Raw genomic sequence first — 20,585 nt, 5'->3', positions numbered from 1 at the left:
CCACCACTTTCTTTCTAATTTTGTCAATCCATTCATCTTAATCTTAAATATGCAGCTTGATGACTTTTCACATAGGCATACACTCCTGTTACCACCACCCAGATTAAGGGACATATTTCTAACATCCCAGAAAATGTCCTTGTGCCCCAGAGGTAATCATTCTTCCCATATCCTTTATCACCATCAATTAGTTTCACCTCTCCTTGGATTTCACATCTGTAGAAGCACACAGTACGCGCTCTTCCCTGCCTGGCTTCTTCCACTCAGTGCAGCGATTGTGAGATTCACCCAGTTGTTGTGTGTAGCAGTATTTAATTTTTGCTTTGCTGTATAATATTCCATGGCATGAACTGGAAACTGAAAACACAGTTTGTTTATGCATTCTGATAGACATTTTGGTTATTTCCACTTTGGGACTATGAATGTTCTTGTACAAGCCTTTTGGTTGGCGGATGTCTTTACTTCTCTTGGGTATGTACATAAAAGTAGGGTTGCTGGGTTATAGGATGGACATATTTTTAGCTATAGTGGATACTGGGAGCAAGTTTTTTAATTCCAACTATGAAGAGAGAGTTGATAATACCGGCACCTACTATTACGGCTGCTGCCAGATTGAATGAGATAATCCAGGTGAGGTATTTAGAACTGGCACACTGAAATTCACAAAACACAAATCATTGCTAGAATGGGAATGGGAATAAAGTTATCTGGCTAACTTTTGTTAACTTTTAAATGTTCCCATAATGAATTAGAGGCACAAGGAATTTCCCTAAGGTTGTGGGATATAAAAGTGATACATGACTATTGTAAAAAAAAAAATTCAAATGAAATGGAAGCATATAAGTAAAAGGTGGAGTTCACCCCATTTTTTTATTATTAGAGAAAAGAGTATGCACTAGTATTTTGTGTGCATTTTCTTATGTCATCTGCACGTTTTTATTTGATAACACCGAAGGTAAGGGGTTACAGGCTGGACCTTCAAAGCTGACCCAAAGGATGCTTCACCCGGGGCTGGTTGGTCCCTCTCTCTGGGCCTCAGTCTCCCCATCCATACGGTGAGAAGCCTGATGATCTCTGAGCTCTAATAATCACTGCTCCAGGTCTAGCTCTGGCAGAGGAGGGACCTGGCGTCCAGCCATTCGTGTCTCTGGGATACAGGAGCAAAGAGCGACACATCTTTACAGCCCAAACAGGCATCGCCTTGAATCTCTCCTTGGCCTCATCCACCCAGGATCCCAGAATGGCATTAGGCTGGCTGGCTGGCCCTAGGAGCCCCTGTCCTATACCTCTGTCCTCACCTCAGGGGCTGCCAGGCTGACCACCCCCACTGTGCAGACTCCCCTCCCCCAGGGTGGCAGCAGGAAGAGGGAAGAAAGAGGATCGTCTCCAGCTGGCCCGGGAGACAAACCTCCTTGTGCCCATCAGCCCTCCAAGAACCCCCATCCATCCTCCCTCCCTCCCCAAAGGCCTGTCCACGGGGACTTAGGATCAGCCAGAAAAGTCAGGCAACTTTTCAGGGACCGGAGCGAGGGGAGGTGAGGTCTCCCAGCCTGGCCCAGGTCCAGCCCCTGAGAGCAGCGTGGTGCCCAGCCCCACCCCTTGCTGTGCCCTGTCTGTAACTTCAGACTTTGACCCTGAGCTCCAGTCCCAGCTGAGGACAGGACGCCCCAGGCTCGGGAGCCTCCCTTTAGGAGATAGGACCCTGCACCCGTAGCAGCTGCCTCTTTTCTCCAGAAATTTGGCACGCCAGGTGAGTGGGGGCAGGGGTGGTGACGCAGCAGATCTGAGTGTCCTCCCAGTGTCGACAGAGAAGGTCCACGTTAGAGCCTGACGCAAGTGACAACCTTGCAGGGACCACAGGTAAGTGCCTTCACCTCTCCAAGCCTCAGTTGCCTCATCTGGAAGATAAGGGTCATAACTCACCTCTTCCAGGGTTAATCTGAGTATGAAAAGAGGTGAGGACTATAGGGGCTTAGCACAGAACTGGCACATAGCAAGTACTCAATAAATGGTCATTGTTACTGTCTGGGGGGCTGGGAGCTGGTAGCCTGGTTTTCCAGCGTTCACAGAATCTTTTCCATTTTAAAGATAAACTCTGAAGCTTCATAGGGGTTAGCCACACGGAGCTGATTACATTCATTCAAATACCTCACCCGTGACTTGTTCATTTTTTTTAAAAAGGCAAGTCTTTCCTATTTTTTGCACATGTAGCCATCAAAGGCATGAGCTGCTTCAAGGTTCGCTCTCGGGACAAGGGAAGTTATAAGCAAACAAATACAAGACTGAAAGGTAAGCGGAAGGTGTCAGCCGCCAATTTCTTGCCGGCCACCTAAAGAGCTCTATGGCGCAGCACGGAAAAGCTCAGATAGAACTGGGTCCAGATCCGAACGCTGTCCCACACTGGCTGTGTGACTTCGGGGGAGTGACTTCCTCTCCCGGAACCTCAGTCCTGCGTCCCTAGAACTTCTTAGAGCAGTTGAGAGGATAAAGTAAGAGGATGTCTGTACTGCATCTATATGTGTCGGGCAAGTGGCAGGCGGCCAAAATTCCCTTCCTACTCCACAAATACACAGACGTTACAATTACACACACACAAGCACACGTAATAACCCCAGCTGTTTGCATCTTCCTGAATGCACACTCCAAGCACGCTTGTTTGAAGTAATGGCATAAAGCAGAAAAATGCAACACTAATAAAAACGTCAGCAACAGCAAGAAAATGGTTGAACGATAACAGAGCTGTGTGCAGACGAGTCCAGGAGTTCATTACCCACACGCATGAATGATTTTACCCGAGGCTGGGTCTGTCAGATCCTACAGTCTGACTGCCAATTCTGATAAGAACCTTATGCATTTATATTCCAGTTAAATGCATGCACACACACATGGTTGCTACAATCAGTATCAAATCTGATTCATTTATTTAACTAAGATAATTGACTTAGGACACACATTTTCCCTTTTCAATTCTATGCCTACCACCAACACAATAAAATTCCTGTACTCGTTGTATTTCGTGTTTTTTTTCAACACAGGACTCGGAAGCCTTGACTGTTTTTCTTCACCTGCTTGACTTGATGGTTTTTCAAATTGTGGGATTAGCATGGGGTGTAAGCACACAGCCTTGAGAGTCAGCCGGCCTGGGCTCTGCTTCTCACCAGCTGGTGCCTAAACCTCAGTTGCCTCATCTGTAAAATGGGCAGAAGGACAACCCTGAGGGTTGTTAGAAGATTAAAGTAGATAACGCACGTCAATTTCTTTTAATTAATTAATTTATTTATTCTTGGCTGCGTTGGGTCTTCACTGCTGCGCGCGGGCTTTCTCTAGTTGCGGCGAGCGGGGGCTACTCTTCGTTGTGGTGCACGGGCTTCCCATTGTGGTGGCTTCCCTTGTTGCGGAGCACGGGCTGGCTCTAGGCGCGAGGGCTTCAGTAGTTGTGGCACACGGGCTCAGTACTTGTGGCTCACGGGCTTAGTTGCTCCTCGGCATGTGGGATCTTCCCGAACCAGGGCTCAAACCCATGTCCCCTGCATTGGCAGACAGATTCCTAACCACTGTGCCACCAGGGAAGTCCCACATGTCAAGTTCTTAGCACAATGAGTAACACATCATTGTGTTACTCACATCATACTAGAAGTCGAAAAGCTAGCCGCTGCTATTGTAATCTCCCCACGGCCAGGTCTTTTCTTTCACAGAGACTTTTAAACCCCAAGACTCTACAGAGTTTTTGCAAACATGTGACTTTGACTGAGTGGCTCCCCTTCTGTGAACCTCAGTTTCCCCTTCTGCACGATGCCATCTTGCTTATCTTTAGAATTTTAGACATTGGAGAAACTGAGCCCTATGCTGTCACCCGTCCCTCCTTGTCTTGGCCAGTTGGTTCTAGAAGTTGCTCTGGGTCCCCCCGTCATGATCTTCTCTTGGGCATGTGCCACCATTTCTAACCAGAGGCTTTGCCACAGCCTTGTTATTGGAGACGTGCCATGTGATGGCTTCGGTCTGAAGTCTCTTTCTCCCTGCTCAGAAACCTCTCGCTCAGTCAAGTGAAGTGACTTACCCAGGATCACACAGCTGGTGTGTGCCAGAGCCAGGCTGTCTAACCCCCAGCCTGGGCTGTTACTGCCACCTCTCCAAGCCACACCGCCTCCTGGGTTCATTATGGGGAATTTGGAAAATACAGGAAAACCCTCTATTCCTGCCTTCTTACTGTCAATGTCAAAAGTGGTCAAGGGCTTCCCTGGTGGCGCAGTGTTTGAGAGTCCGCCTGCCGATGCAGGAGACACGGGTTCATGCCCCGGTCCAGGAAGATCCCACATGCCGCGGAATGGCTGGGCCTTTGAGCCATGGCCGCTGAGCCTGCGCTTCCGGAGCCTGTGCTCCGCAACAGGAGAGGCCACAACAGTGCGAGGCCCGCGTACCCAAAAAAAAAAAAAAAAAAAAAAAAAGTGGTCAAATTTCCAGAGGATATGCAGAGACAGAAAGCCCAGAGAAGGGAAGTAACTTGGCCAAGGTCACACAGCAAGCCGGCAGTGAAGCCAGGTCTGACTCTCCCTCCTTCCTCTCCCCTCCTCCACAGCCAGTGTTTTTCCCATTGTTATTTTCAAGGTGCTAGGGGACAGAAGGAGGCCACCACAGATGGAGGCCAGGCCCTGTACCAGGAACTTTGACCAGGCTAGTCATTTAACCTTCAGGCTGACCCCATGAGATGGGGTTAACCCTATTTCACATCTGAGGAGATTGCATCTCCTGAGGCAAAGGATGGGGGAGGAGGCGAGGGGTCTCTGAGAGGGTCCCCCTGCAACTAAGCCCAGGCTCGAGTCTGGAAGCAGAATCACCCAGAGGAACGAGGCTTTTCCGCTTTTTGGTTTTATCTCCAATTTGGCTGCTGAAACCCCAACAGAGTCCAGTTCTTGTGGGCTGGAGCCATTTTCCCCTTTACAAAACTAGGACATATTGAGAATGTCCTGCCGTTCAGGGCCATGGGCCGCAGTTGCCAGGAGGCGAGGTCTGTGGGAGGAGAGCTGTGAGCAGAGAGGAGGGAAAGTTGAATTTGGCCCTTCCGGGCACAAAAAGTCCCCTTGTTCTGCCTTAGCAGGAGCCTGCACAATATTTCCCTGCTGTGCAGTCCCAAGCAGCTTCAAGGTCAAAAGCTGGTAGGTTTTCTAAACTTCTGAGGACCCAGCCAGCCAAGCACCCCAAGGCAGGCCTGGAGGGGATGTGCTGAAGATCTGAGCTCTGAGGCCAGACATTGCATCTGACTTGCTCACAGCTGCATCCACTAGCGGCCAGCTTCGCACACACTAGGTGTGCAGTGTGTATCAAGTTTACCTGAATTAAAATTAAATCCTGGCAGCACCATTTACTGGCTGTGTGACTTCAGGTAAGTTACTCCACCTCTCTGAGCCTTCGTTTCCTCATCTGTAGAATGGGGCCAATAACACCAGCCCCTACTTTCTAAGAATGTGAGGGACTTAGACGAAATGACGCTTGGGAAGCGCTTAGTGCAGGGGCTGGCACACAGTAGGTGCTCCGCAAATGTCAGGAAGTCACTTCTTCTGCACTAGACACTGTGTTAAGCTTTTTACGTTTGCCATCTTGTGGAAAACTCCCATCTACTCTCCAGGGCATGAGTTATTTTTCTCATTTTCCAGAAGAAGAATTTGAGGCTTGAGAAGCATCTTGGCCAAAGTCATGGCCAGCAGGGAGCAGAGCTGAGATCTGAGATTTGAAGTCCATTGTCCTAACCATTAGACTAACCAGACTACAGCTGGCCAGGCACGCTGCTGGGCCCTTTTTTTTTCCCCAGCCTGGGGACAGAGTATTCGAGGAGAGTCCCCAGAGAAAGCTGCATCACTTACTGGCTGTGTGACCTTAGGCAAGTTGCTTTGCCTCTCTGTGCCTCAATTTTCCCATGTGTAAGGGCCACTGAGGGAATCAAGTATAAAAAGGGCTGGGCGGTGTCTGGCATCTTCTAAGCCGTCAGTGGATGGTAGCGATGGTGGTGCTGGCATGCCTCAACCCTGACCTCCCCCCGCAGGCTGGCACGATGCGCGTGGTAGTGATCGGAGCGGGCGTCATCGGGCTGTCCACCGCCCTCTGCATCCATGAGCGCTACCACTCGGTCCTGCAGTCGCTGGACGTGAAGGTCTACGCAGAACGCTTCACCCCGCTCACCAACACTGATGTGGCTGCCGGCCTCTGGCAGCCCTACCTCTCCAAGCCCAGCAACCCACAGGAGGCGTGAGTGAGGGTCCCAGAGGGTGGCCTGGGGCCAGAGGGGCTGAGTCTGCAGAGAGGATGTTCCCTCTCAGGGTTCCCATCACCAATTACAACCTTTTGTGGAGGCTCTGGCCTGACATGCTATAAAGACAATACGCATAAATATTGTCCCTGCTGTGGGCCAGACAGATGCTATACTTGATCGTGGCCAAAAGGCTGAGAAGCCATGTGTGCCAGATAGATGGAGACTTTGTCTCCATCCCTCACCTAAACTGGGTGGCTGGGATGCTCAGTGCATCTGTCCATCAGGAATGCCTCTAAGTGGGTGGATGGATGTTCAAGTTTAGCAAAGTGGCAGAGGTCATTGTCAGTTTAGAAACCACCAGCCGCTTCAACAAAGGAACCCTCAAATGAGTAACGGCTCAAACAGAAGTTTCATTCTCATGCCCATAAACTCCAAAACCAGTGTTCCTGATCAGTAGGTGGCAATTCAGGGGCCCGGGCTCCTTCCATCTCATGGCTCTGCCATCCTCCTTGTGGCTTCCAATGTTGCCACGGGCCAGTGCCTGTAGAAGGAGCACAGCATGAGGACCACCTGGGAGGAGACGTTAGGGTCAGTTGGCAAGAACGCAGCCACATGGTCACACCTATCTGCAAGGGAGTCTAGGAAATGTTGTTGAGCTGTGTGCCCAGGGAGGGGAGAGAAAGTGTTCAGAAGAGTAAGTGATGCCTGCCACTGGCATTTACAGTGGGGGGTGCCCAGAGTGAGCCTGAACCACGGGGTTCACAGTCCCCAAAGCAGTCAAAGCTTTCGTTTAAACTCGCAGCTACGTGATCCCAAGCCAGAGGTAGGCTCCAAATAGTTATGATGGAGCATCCTTTTTTTTTTTATTTGAAGTGTAGTTGATTTACAATGTTAATTTCTGCTGTACAGCGAAGTGATTCAGTTATACATATATCTACATTCTTTTTTTATATTCTTTTCCATTATGGTTTATCATAGGGTATTGAATACAGTTCTCTGTGCTATACAGTAGGACCTTGCTGTTTATCCATTCTGTATACAATAGCTTACATCTGCTATCCCCAACCTTCCACTCCATCCCTCCCCCAACCAACCCCCTCCCCCTTGGCAACCACAAGACTGTTCTCTATGTTGATGGAGCATTCTTTGTTACCCCTCTCCTCTATCCTATTAATGGGAAAATATTAGAAAGTTTGGGGAGGGGGAAGACCCGTAGCATTTGGGGCACTGCAGAGTGAACGTGGTGGATTTCTAGATCTGGACACATCCCACTAACCTGATCACAGCCCCATGCAAGCCAACCCTTGGAGCTTTCATTAGGTGACTGAGATCTGGGGGATCCTTCTAGGCGCTGGAACCAGCAGACCTTCAACTATCTCCTGAGCCACATCGGTTCTCCCAACGCTGCAGACATGGGCCTGGCCCCAGTCTCAGGCTACAACCTTTTCCGTGAAGCCGTTCCGGTGAGTGAGGAGTCCCTGACCATAAACCATAGGGCAGAGCCTTGATCAGAGACCAGGGGGTGGGGGGTGGTGGTACTTTGAGTCTCTTAGGCAAAGTCTCCTGTGTTCAAAACAGGTTTACTTTAATTTCTATTTTTGCTTTCAAAATCATTTTCATTTTCAACTTTGTTATTAAATTGGCAGAGACCAAAGAATCTTCTGATGAACCAGGGAAACTAGCCCTTCTTGAGTGGTATGGGTGAAATACAGACACATCCTGGAGTGGGAGGCACTTGACGCTGAAGCCAAAAGGTTTCCTGCTCCCCTGGAGGTTCCAGGACTTTCCATCAAGATGGACTAAAACACTCACCCTGGCACAGACTTCTAAAGTACTTACTATGTGCCAGGCCCTGTCCTAACCACTTTATAACTAATGACTCATTAAATTTTCATCATAACCAGGAATTTAAGTGTTTTCATGGTCCTCATTTTGCAGATGAGAAACTAGAGGCTCCAAGAATTGGGGTAACTTACTTGAGCTCACAAAGCTTTAAGTGGCAACGCTCGAATTTGAACCCAGCTCGAATGAAAGGCAAAGCCATGGGGGATGTTCTCAGGTTGTTTGGAGAGGGTGGTCTGGCTGGGTGCCCAGAATCCCATGCCAGTTCTCCCAGGTTTATTCAATGTCTAGCACTGTGCTAAGGGCATTACTTTCATTAATCTGTTACCTTCCAAGAGTGATTATTAACTCCATTATACAGATAAGAAAACTGAGTCTCAGAGAATTCAAAGTGGTCAGTGGTGAGGCCAAAATCTCCCCCCAGGTTGTCTGACCCTCCACTCTGCTACCTCCCACTCTCATCCTTTGGTGACCTTCACTGTCGCCCCTTTTTTTCTCCCCTATTTATGACCCTTACCCTATCACTCATCCTCAGCCTTATTCTTACCCTTCATATAGCATCATGGTTAAGAACATGGACTCTGAAGCCAAACTGTGTGGGTTCGAATCTCAGCTCCACCATTTATTAGCTGTGTGACCTTAGACAAGTTACTTAACCTCTCTGAGCCTCAATGGGCCCATCTGCAAAATGGAACTAAAAATAGTATCTACCTCAATGGGTTATTGCAAAGATTATTGGATTGGTATGAGTAAAATGCTTGGAACAGCGCCTTACACACAGAAAACATTATATAAGATTTTGTTATTATCATTCTTATTGATGTTCATCCAACCCTGTGCCACCTTCTCTTCTTCTAAAGGACCCTTACTGGAAGGATGTAGTTCTGGGATTTCGGAAGCTGACTCCGAGAGAGCTGGACATGTTTCCCGATTACAGGTAAGGTTACTACCATGGGTGAAGGAGCTGAGGCCCCACAGTTCAGATAGACTTGTCAAAAAGATGGAGGCACCAAATTTCCTGTTCCATCTCTGGTCTACAGCCCCATACTCTGGTCTCCCAGTGCTCTGTCCAGCTCTTTCAGAGAGCCCACCCACCCAAACTGCACCTTAGACTAGGGAGGTAGGGGATACGGAATCATAGATCTCAAGCCCCGAAGTTCCATAACACTATCCTATTTTGTAGATGAGGAAACTGAGCTTCAGAGAGGCCAAGTCACTTCCCCAGGTCACACAGCTAAGTGACCAGAATGGGATTCCAACCCAGTCCAAACCCCTCTATTCTTTTCACTATAGCCTGATGCCTCTCTGGTCCTCTCTTCACCTCACCCCATGTCTAAACCCTCTCTACAGATGCACATTGATCTCCACTTGCACACCCCAATGTCAGGAATGGCTTCGTCTGATAGAAAATATTCCCTTGCTTCGAGCTGAAAACCACTTCCTCCTTGAATGTCACCCAGTGGTCCTCGCTCCACCCTTTGGGGGCCCAAAGAATGTGACAGCTCCCACCTCCATATGATAGCCTTCAAATAGAGCTGTGATCCTGATCTTTTATTCCCACCTTTTGCCTCCTGTGACTCTAGCTATGGCTGGTTCAACACAAGCCTGATTCTGGAGGGAAGGAAGTATCTGCAGTGGCTGACCGAAAGGTGAGATTTTCAGCTTCACTTTGAGGAAAGCACCTCCCAGGGACCAGGGTTGTAGTGGATGATTGTTCGTGGGATTTGTCTTTATATTGACCAACGCCAAATGCTGATGAAAACCTTTAGGTTTGGTGGGAGCTATCCTTGTTCCTGACCGCCTCTGTGCACTAAGACAGTGGCTTCCACACCTTGTTGGAACCACCTGGGAAGCTTTTTACATGTGATACAGTATTTATTATCAGCCTAACTAAAATCTGTGATGGCTGTGTAATAGCTTTAAATAGATTCTCTTAAGTTTTCCAGATATATTTACATCATCTACAAAACATAAGTTGGTTTTTTTTTTAATTTTTAAAATTTTAATTAATTTATTGGCTGCATTGGGTCTTCGTTGCTGTGCGTGGGCTTTCTCTAGCTGCGGTGAGCAGGGACTACTCTTCATTGCATTGCACGGGCTTCTCATTGTGGCGGCTTCTCTTGTTGCAGAGCACGGGCTCTAGGCACGTAGGCTTCAGTAGCTGTGGCACGCAGGCTCAGTAGTTGTGGCTCACGGGCTTAGTTGTTCTGCAGCATGTGGGATCTTCCCAGACCAGGGCTCGAACCCGTGTCCCCTGCATTGGCAGGAGGATTCTTAACCACTGCGCCACCAGGGAAGTCCAGTTTTTATTTTTATACCTCATTTTTTTTCTTGTCTAATTGCTGTACCTCTAGAATAACACTAACTAATACAGATGATAGAGGATGTCCCTGTCTTGTTCCTTATGTTGATAGGAATCTTGTAGTGTTCTAAGTTAGCAAACATTAGCTTGAGAGATACAATTTGTACTCATATTCACATATATTCATATTAAGGAAGATTCCATATATTTCCTATATATTATTATTTTATTAAGATTTTTTAAAAACTGGAATGGACGGTGGCTTTTATCAAATGACTTGGGGAGGTTTTTAAAAATATAGATTTCAGGACCTCACTTTATATCTACTGAATCAGATTCTCTGGAGTGGGGCTCAGAAATTTGTATTGTAAGAAGTTCCCTGAGTGATTGTAATTATCAGCCAGGTTTGGAAACCACTGTATTAAAACATGGTTATGTCTCCTAACCTTGGGACACTTATGACTCTTATCCAGCTCCTTCCAGGAAAGAATGCTCCCAGTTTTTCTATCTTGAGGAAACCATGTGGATAAAATAATCCTGATATTATGCTTTAGCTTGCATGTGGTTTACTTCCTATTCTTTTAATGTTTCTACTATATTTCTAAATAGTGACATACATTTTTTCTCTGTGGAATTTAGGGAGGGGTGGGTGTCCCCAGCCCACCTCCTTCCTCATGCTCTGCTTCAGATAAAGAAGCAACTGGGCTTTGCCCCAACCCTGCCCCTCCTCCACCCTGCATCTCATTCCCTTTGATAATACAAAGCAGGGTGGTGGTAGTAAGAGGCCTGGGTTTGAGTCCTAATCCCATCATAGACTCGCTGTATGACTTTCAGCAAGGCCCTTCTCCCATCTCCATCTGCCCAACGTGGGGCTTGGACCATCTCAGGTTTCCCAAGGGACATTTCGTGGACCACTAGTCCATCAAGGTGCTCATGAACTGGACTACACAGCCATATTCTCAAGGAGCATCCCGTGGGACTAACATCCACAAAAGGTTCTTTGGGAAATGTCCCCCACGCCATCCTCTTGCAGGGATGGGACAGAGAACTGAATACTGGATTTTCTTTTATGTGTTTGATCATCCCAGGTTAACTGAGAGAGGAGTGAAATTGCTCCTAAGGAAGGTGGAGTCTTTTGAGGAGGTGAGCTGCCGGGCTGGAAGGGGCTGGATGTGGGAGAGAGGAGAAGAGGGGAGGCCTTTGCTTCCTGTTGCAGGGTTGGGGGGCCCCTTCTCAGGCTCCTAGCATCCCTTTGAGGTCTGTCCCAGATTCTAGGTCTATTTTTAATCCCAGAAGGACTCAGGCATTCTGCCTTGATGTTGGTGTCAGAAGCAAAGGGGCAGTGGGATCATGGTGGCCATTGGGGGCTATATCTACATCTGAGCCTCAGTGAGTTTTAGGGCCAGAGAGCTGGCTGCCTCTTCTCAATATCAGCTGTACCACACCCCCAAGTTCCAGATGCTTGGTTGCTTCTTACCAACGTCTGAGATGATGTTCCTACAAAGTCAAGGCCCTCCACTGACTTACCTCCAGAGTGACACCACCATCAATAATAATGACAGTAGCAGCTACCATCAGCAGGTACTGGCAATGTACCAGGAGCTTTGCTGTATGACCTCACTCAATCTCAGTACCCAGAATGGTGCTTGGCACATGGAAGACTCTTGTACTTGCAGCCACTAACGTGTTCGAGCATCTGCTCTAGGTCAAGCCCTGAGGGGCACTTGGAATACATACTTGACTTAGACACAGTTCTCAATCCCAAGGGGCTCACAGCCCAGTGTGGCAAACACTGGTTCATGAAAAATAGCAGTGTGACCCAGGACTGACCTGTGAGGGGAGTCACTGGGGCTGGGCTGGGAGTTTGGGTGCCCATGATGCTACATCCTTGAGCTGTGGAGCTTCCCATACAATGCACGGAGCTGGGGCTTCCAATGTGCCTTCCTCAGATGTCTTGGCAGAGCAGAAGACAAGAGAATGAAATAAAAAGGAGTCAGAAGGAGGGAGAAGACTATCTCTGTGTCCTTTCTGACTTCTTCTAGAAGGTTCCAAGAAGGTTTCCCCCTTCCGTAGTATTCTTTTCCAAACACTTTTTTTTTTTTTAATTAATTAATTTATTTATGGCTGTGTTGGGTCTTTGTTTCTGTGCGAGGGCTTTCTCTAGTTGTGGCAAGCGGGGGCCACTCTTCATCGCGGTGCGCGGACCTCTCACTATCGCAGCCTCTCTTGTTGCGGAGCACAGGCTCCAGACGCGCAGGCTCAGTAATTGTGGCTCACGGGCCCAGTTGCTCCGCGGCATGTGGGATCTTCCCAGACCAGGGCTCGAACCCGCATCCCCTGCATTGGCAGGCAGATTCCCAACCACTGCGCCACCAGGGAAGCCCCCCAAACACTTTTATAGGCAGAGTCATACAGCATACTATGAACAGATGTTACCGGCCCCATTTTATAGTTAAGGAATCTGATCTGAAACTTGAGGAGGTGATGGGACATTTCTGAGGTCACACAGTAGGTAAATGGCAGAGCGGAATTTGGAGGCAGGTCCATGGGTTCCTCACTGAGTCCCCTCCTGGCTGTTCCACAGGGAGCAGAGAGTTGCAGGCTGGGAGGATGCAAGGGATACTAAGGTCCTCAACCCCTTCCATCCCACCTGCCCTCTTGGTTGCTACCAGGTGGCAAGAGGAGACGCTGATGTGATTATCAACTGCACTGGGGTATGGGCTGGGGCTTTGCAACCAGATCCCCTGCTGCAGCCAGGCCGGGGGCAGATCATTAAGGTGAGTCTGAAGGTGAGGGATGAGCTTTTGTTGACAGAAAGATTGTTTCTGCCTATTTCATCTCCAAAGATAGAGGCTGAATCGGGGGACATCTGTTAGAGGAACCCCCAAGTGTTCAGGGAATTTGCATGTTAAAGAAACAAGAAGAACCAACACGACCCTCCCAAACATACTTCTTGGGCGGGGTTCTTCTTAATAGTAAAGTGTGTGTGTGTGTGTGTGTGTGTGTTTGTCTGTCTATATGTGGAAGCTGCATATGCCTGCCAAAATAAAAAGAGCAAACATTTATGGAATGCCCACTAAGTGCCAGACACAGAACCAAGTACTTCATTGTGTTAATTAATTTGATCCTCGCTGCAACCCTTTGAGATGGGTTCTATCACATCACCATCGCCATCTTACAGATGGGGAAACTGAGGCACGGAGGAATTAAGTAACTTGCATAAGTTCACATCACAGTAAGTGATGGAACTGGGATTAGAACAGGTAACCTGGTTTAAGAGCCCAGGTGTGTAAGCATTGTTCCACACCACCTCTCACTGTTTATGTGTGCGTGTGTCTGAGGCATGCCTATTTGTGGGTATGTGTGCATGTGTGTGCCCATGTGAATACTGGAGTGCATTCATAGGTATGTGTGTTTCCGAGGTGGGCCAATGTATACGTGCATTTACACATGTGTTGGGCTTTTCTGTGGATGAGAATGTGTGATGCTTCAGGGACTGGGGTGGCTCTCAACCAGGGCAGCTCTTCCCACAAAAGCAAGCAGTCTGGTGCAGACTTGGGACAGAGGGGTCATTGAGGGTTAAGGAATGACTTTGCCACTGTTGTCAGAACATCTGGTCATAGAGGGGAGCAGGCGATGGGAGCCCACTGATTTAACTCTTCTGATGAGACTTCTCTGTCTTCAATCAACAGGTGGATGCCCCATGGATGAAGCACTTCATTATCACCCATGACCCAGAGAGAGGCATCTATAAGTCCCCGTACATCATCCCAGGGTAAAAATCTGATATTGTAGGCAGAAGAGGGAGCACCTTCCTGCTCTTTTTATGCCCCCGCTGCCTGCTCCAGGGCTTTCTTCTTTTCAGGTTTTTTCCTCCAATGCTTTTAAGTGAGGTTGAGCCATTAAACCTCTGGGAAGGCAGGTCTCAGCCTTAACTGCCACATCGCGCGGCTTGTGGGATCCCCGACCAGGGATCGAACCCAGCGCCTCGGTAGTGAAAGTGCAGAGTCCTAACCACTGGACCACCAGGGAATTCCCCTGGGCTCCTGGCTTCTATCTTGAACATAACCTGGGATGACAGTAGTGGTGATGCTGGAGACAAAGGTAGTGGATGTGATGGCAGTGACACCAGCAGTGTTGTGAATGGCAATAATGGTGGTGGTGATGGGGTTGATGATGATAATAATGTGGATAGAGGAATGGTGGTAGTGGAGATAGTATTGTTACAGCAGAGGAGATCAGTGTTGATGGTGGTGGTGAGTGGGAGTTGGGGGTGGCAGTTGGTGCTGATGAAGATGACACTTACCAATGATGACTTTTAATATGGCAGAGATGACAGTCTCAAAGGCCATGTTAATGTTGTGACTGTGCTGACTGCCTCAATGGCGATGTTAGTGGTGTGGCGGAGATGACGGTATCAATGGCAATGCTAATGGTGGTGGTGGAAATAGTGAATGGGATTGATCGTGATATATTAACGGTAGCAAAGAAGGCAGTAGTGAAGATGATGTTGTTGATGGAGATGACAATGTTTTTCCCAGATTTATTGAGATATAATTGACATATAACATTGTGTACATTTAAAATGTACAACATGATGATTTGATATATGTATATATTGTGAAATGATTATCACAATAAGGTTAGTTAACGCATCCATCAACTCACATAACTATAGTTTTTTTGTGGGTGTGGTGAGAACATTAAAGATCTACTCTCTTAGCAACTTTCAAGTATATAATACAGTATTGTTAACTATCGTTACTATGCTGTACATTAGAAGGGATAACAATGACAGTGATGTTAACGGTGATGGTGGAGGTGGTGAAGTTTGATGGTAATGACAATGGCAATTGCAGTGATTTTTCTTTGAATTTTATTTTTTTTATACAGCAGGTTCTTGTTAGTTATCTATTTTATACATATTAGTGTATATATGTCAATCCCAATCTCCCAATTCATCCCCCACCACCACCACCTCCGATCCAGTACCATGTTGTCTTGATGACTGTAGCTTTGTAGTATAGTCTGAAGTTAGGGAGTCTGATTCCTCCAGCTCTGTTATTTTCCCTCAAGATTGCTTTGGCTATTCGGAGTCTTTTGTGTCTCCATACAAATTTTACGATTTTTTACAATTTCTAGTTCTGTAAAAAATGCCATTGTTAATTTGATAGGGATCGCATTGAATCTGTAGATTGCTTTGGGTAGTATAGTCATTTTCACAATATTGATTCTTGCAATCCAAGAACATGGTATATCTCTCCATCTGTTTGTGTCATCTTTGATTTCTTTCATCAGTGTCTTATGAAAGACACTGAATACAGGTTTTTGAATACAGGTCTTTCTGAATACAGGTCTTTTACCTCCTTACGTAGGTTTATTCCTAGGTATTTTATTCTTTTTGACGGTATTATGAGCAGCGATTATAATGTTTTTTAAGTTTATTTAATATTTTAATTTTTTTGGAGTATAGTTGATTTACAATATTGTGTTAGTTTCAGGTATACGGCAAAGTGATTCATTTATACATATACATGTTCATTTTTTTAGATTCTTTTCTTATATAGGTTATTGCAGACTATTGAGTAGTCTGCAATAACCTATTGCTACACAATGGGTTACACATCCCTGTGCTACACAGTAGGTTCTTGTTAGTTATCTATCTTATATATAGTAGTGTGTGTGTGTTCATCCCAAGCTCCTGACTTATCACTTCCCGCTATGTTTCCCCTTTGGTAACCATAAGTTTGTTTTTGACACCTGTGGGATGATAATGTTGAAGTTGATTTAGGCAAACATGGTGGTAAGGGTGAGCATGGCAATGACCCTCCCCCTGCCGTTATCTCAAAGGCTTTGTTTTCCTTCATCCTTGACCCTGCCCACTTTTACCAAGGATCCAGGCAGTGACTCTTGGAGGCATCTTCCAGCTGGGGAACTGGAGTGAGACAAACAATATCCAGGACCACAACACCATTTGGGAAGGCTGCTGCAGACTGGAGCCCACACTGAAGGTAAGGTGGGGAGAGATATCAGTGCCCTAGACCAGGATCCTAGCAGCTTGATGATCAAAAGGACACTTGAAGATGGGAAGATATCACGACTGGGTAACTGGGCAAAATAATTCCAACACGGGACTCTGGACTATACCAGAATTGGACAATGTACAGGGCAGTCCTGCTGTGGGTTGATGAAACCTATCTGGTCATGGCTAAGAGTTGCTCTCTCTTGAGGTGACATCCCTTAAACACCTTAGTCTTTCTTCACAAGGAGCAGATGTATTTGTTGCAGAAATCTCAGTCTTCACAACTGCCTGCTAGTGGTGATAACAATAGTGATGGTCATGAAGACAGGATGGAAGTAGTGGTTGGTGCTGATGGTGATGAAAACGCTGAGAGTGGTGATAATGATGGTGATGAGGTGATATTATGGTGGTGGCTGGTGGGGACGGTGACTGATAAAGATGGGATAGTTGATAGAACTGGTGGTGAGATGGTAGTAGTATAGTAATGATGTTGGTGGCCGATAAAGGTGGTGTCACAAAAGTGACTATGATAGTGCTGGTGGTGGTGATGGCAATGAAGTTCCAAAAGTTAACTCTCTATCACCTAAAAATGGCATCAGAAAAAAAAAAAAACCCAGAGATGAATTACCAACAATTTTCTTTCCAGGATGCAAAAATTGTTAGTGAATGCACTGGCTTCCGGCCAGTACGCCCCCAGGTTCGACTAGAAAGAGAACAGCTTCATGTTGGATCTTCAAACACAGAGGTATGCTCTCCCGGCAAGGAAAGCAATGCCATCCCCCAACTCCCAAGAAGTCTCTGGCATTTTCGGGGGAACAGTCATGCTGACCTGAGGTGGGGGCAGTGGTGGCTAATATCCCCTCCTCTATAAATGGGGAAACTGAAGCTCAGTGATGGTAAAGGGCCTGCTCAAGTTTACATAGAGGGCAGTGCCTCGATTTGCTAGAGCCTGTGGTCGAATAGAAGGAAAAGGGGACTTCATTGAGCATCTACTTTGTGTCCATGACACGAATGACCTAACTGAATCTCCCCCACAGCTCTTTGGGATAGGGACTGTTCACCCCATGCTTCAGATGAGCAAACTGGGGTTCCCAGAAGTGGAAGTCAACTTGCCTACATCAGACCAGTGGTGAGGGGCAAGGCTGGGATGTGGTTTGAATCTGAGTCCAGAGCCATTTCCCAGATGTCCACGTTGTGGCTGCTCCATCATCTCTCTGGGTTCCCCTCTCGAGTCCTGTCTCATGGGGTAGGAATTGGCCTCATTGAAAAGGTAGGGGTTGTCCTGGGCTGAAGGAATCTAGGTCACCCTTCCTCCTTTATTCTGATCCTTTGGAGGTGGGGTGTATAGAAGAGTTTTGTGTATGTGTCATGTGTCCATAGAGGGTTGTGTGTCTGTCTGTAGAGAGGCCATATGTGTGTGTGCGTGTGCGTGTGTGTGTGTGTGTATGGCAGTGGGGTTGGGGGGAGAGTCACAGACAGAGTTGAACTCCCTGCTGATGGTTTTAGCTTTGAAAAACCCCCCTAGCGTCTTGCCTCTCTCCAGGGTCCATCCATACAGTGCCCCTTCTTTTCTTTGGTGGGTAGAAAAGTCTACCTATTAACATCCTGTCTGGAGCAGGATGGGAACAAGGAAAGTGATTTAGGGAACTTCAAATAATTTGATGTGGTGGGGGGGAATCTCAGACCTCAAGTTCCAGGTGATTCTACTTTTTCTGTGTTGAGTGCTTAAAGCAGGTCTGCCTCCTAAACAGAAGAGTCTAGGGTGTTGACCTCCAACTCCCCAAACACTCCCCCTGACTACCCTTCCAGGGGTTCCCACATCCCACCAGCGATGGTACCAAGAGGAGCTCTGGTACCACCAGGCTTACCTAGGATACTTCAGGAAGCTCCTGAATCTTCTAGGGACCTTCTCTCTTGCCTCTCCCAGGTCATCCACAACTATGGCCACGGAGGCTATGGGCTCACCATCCACTGGGGCTGTGCCCTGGAGGTGGCCAAGATCTTTGGGAAAATCCTGGAAGAAAGGAATTTGCTCAGGACGCCACCATCCCACCTCTGAAGATGGCAGTGACCTCCGCCTCCCCCACAAAAACTCCCTGCTCCCCTCAGCCAACTAATCATCGCACCCATCGTTAACCCCCCCCTCCACCTGACTCCTTTTTGCAAGAAGCACAAGGTGAGAGGAAACCACAGGGTCAATTCCTGAAGGAGAGTCCTGTTATCCCATGAGTCCTCAGAGGAAGGAAAACAGAATATCCAAGTGGCGAAGGAGCTCTGAGCGAGGGACAGTGTGAGGGAGCCCCGTGTGAGGGAGATCTGGGTGATGGAGGCTGTTGCAACCTTGGTTCCCTAAGGCCACAGAATGCACTTGACGTAACTGGTATCAGATTTCACTGCAGGAATTTATACATAGAACTGGGGTATAGAGAAGACAGAAGAGGAGAGCCATTGAACTAGCAACATGGGATGCCTGTTCCACATCCAGCACTCCTAATGGCTTCAGCTGCCCACTAGCGGCCCCACGGGCACTATGTAACCCTTGAGGAGGACCCCTTGGGGGTCATCCCCAAAGGAATCCCTTTATAGATAACTAAATTCACCAAGCAGATTGAACGTGTCCCTTACCTTCTGGCTAGCACACTCTGGGATAGCAAACAGGCTTCCAGATGTTTTTGAGAGCTTTGAATGAGCCCAGATGGCACCTTAGCATCTTCATCCTTAATTATCTGCCTCAGCCTCTGAGGTGAATTTTAATCTCTCCGGGGCTTTGGTAAAAACCAGAGCCTAGTATTCCTCATGCATCTGGGACCAGTGACACCCTATGTGCTGTGAAGGGGTCTTGATTGGCCCATGCCATCTATATCCATGTCATTTCACCTGATGGGCTCTTCATGGAGCATGTGTCATGAAGATTTTGGCTGGCCCTAAGCTAAGCAGGGTACGAGAGCCAAGATCTTAGAATTCCTGCCCTAATAATAATAACAATTATTATTTTTATTATAGTTATAATTTTTTGCATTCTAACGGGCTACCGGTGCTCAACTCTTACAAACATGACTCATTTATCCCTTACAACCTATCCCCGCCCCCCAGGAAGTATCTATTATTCCCATTTCGTAAGTGAGAAGACCAAGGCACAGAGAGGCAATACAAGGCCAGCAGCTGGGAAGGGGTAGAATGGAGATTCAGGGCCAGACATTATGTGGTTCCAGTGCCTCGCTTTCAACCACCATGAAACACTGAATCCCAGGTTGGGGGGGAATATATAGTTACGAAGGAATCGGTTGGCCTCCTCCCCAACCACTGCAAACACACTGTAAAGGAACCAGGTCTCTCCTCCTCACAGCCACATTTGGGCCAAGATCAGGGGACTCTCACCAGATTGGAGTCAGGGACACTTCCTGGTGCTTGGAGTGGAACACCATTTTTGACTAAAGTGATTGCCTATCCTAAAATTCCCCAGGGAAAGTAACCCCTACAGCTCGAGGTTCATTGTCAGCAGGAACACTACAGGGCCCAGAACACAGTGAACTCACAAAAATACATGGCCAGGGCTTCCCTGGTGGCGCAGTGGTTGAGAGTCCGCCTGCCGATGCAGGGGACACGGGTTCGTGTCCCGGTCCGGGAAGATCCCACGTGCCGCAGAGCGGCTGGGCCCGTGAGCCATGGCCGCAGAGCCTGTGTGTCCGGAGCCTGTGCTCTGCAACGGGAGAGGCCCATCTATCGCAAAAAAAAAAAAAAAAAACATGGCCAGGAAAGTCTCTATTCAGACCCAAAGTGACCCTCCTTTTTGTAAATGGTAAAGACCTCTTTGCAGTGTGGTTTCCTCTTGATTCCGTTCCAAAATTCAGAATAGAAGGTGCATGGGGAAATTCTGCAATCCACATGGCGCTGTAGGACATTTGCCTTGATGTCTTCATTCTTCTTCACTTAACATTCCTGCTCCTTCCCCAGTGGTGACCTACAACCATATTTACAATGAATGCTCGGCCGCTTGCTGAGTTTATAAAAGTTGATCTTTTCTCATTGAATTGTTTTGGAACTTCGGTGAAAAATCAATTGACCATAAATGTATGGGTTTATTTTTAGACTCTCATTTCTATTCTATTCATCTGTATATCTACCCTTATGCCAGAACCACACTGTCTTTTTATTTTTAACACATCTTTATTAGA

General features: G+C 47.4%; 1 protein-coding gene across 2 annotated transcripts; it reads left to right on the top strand.

Moving 5' to 3' along the window:
- Positions 1-1,664: 1,664 nt before the first annotated feature.
- DAO (D-amino acid oxidase) lies at positions 1,665-20,031 on the top strand. 2 transcript variants are annotated; one of them, XM_024741589.1, is made up of 11 exons: positions 1,665-1,750; positions 6,038-6,240; positions 7,593-7,707; positions 8,947-9,023; positions 9,670-9,735; positions 11,477-11,531; positions 13,061-13,165; positions 14,081-14,163; positions 16,282-16,399; positions 17,057-17,155; positions 18,338-20,031. In XM_024741589.1, the coding sequence occupies exons 2-11, from the start codon at positions 6,047-6,049 to the stop codon at positions 18,467-18,469; spliced, it is 1,044 nt and encodes a 347-aa protein (XP_024597357.1). In that variant the 5' UTR covers positions 1,665-1,750; positions 6,038-6,046; the 3' UTR covers positions 18,470-20,031. The 2 variants fall into 2 exon arrangements, with proteins under 2 accessions (XP_024597357.1, XP_024597358.1); XM_024741590.1 differs by having other exon boundaries at positions 1,677-1,860.
- The last annotated feature ends 554 nt before the right edge of the window (positions 20,032-20,585 follow it).

This window comes from Neophocaena asiaeorientalis, unplaced genomic scaffold (assembly GCF_003031525.2).
Source record: "Neophocaena asiaeorientalis asiaeorientalis breed wild unplaced genomic scaffold, Neophocaena_asiaeorientalis_V1.1 scaffold648, whole genome shotgun sequence".
NCBI classification, from domain to species: domain Eukaryota; kingdom Metazoa; phylum Chordata; class Mammalia; order Artiodactyla; family Phocoenidae; genus Neophocaena; species Neophocaena asiaeorientalis.
This window is presented reverse-complemented; position numbering and strand designations above follow the sequence as displayed.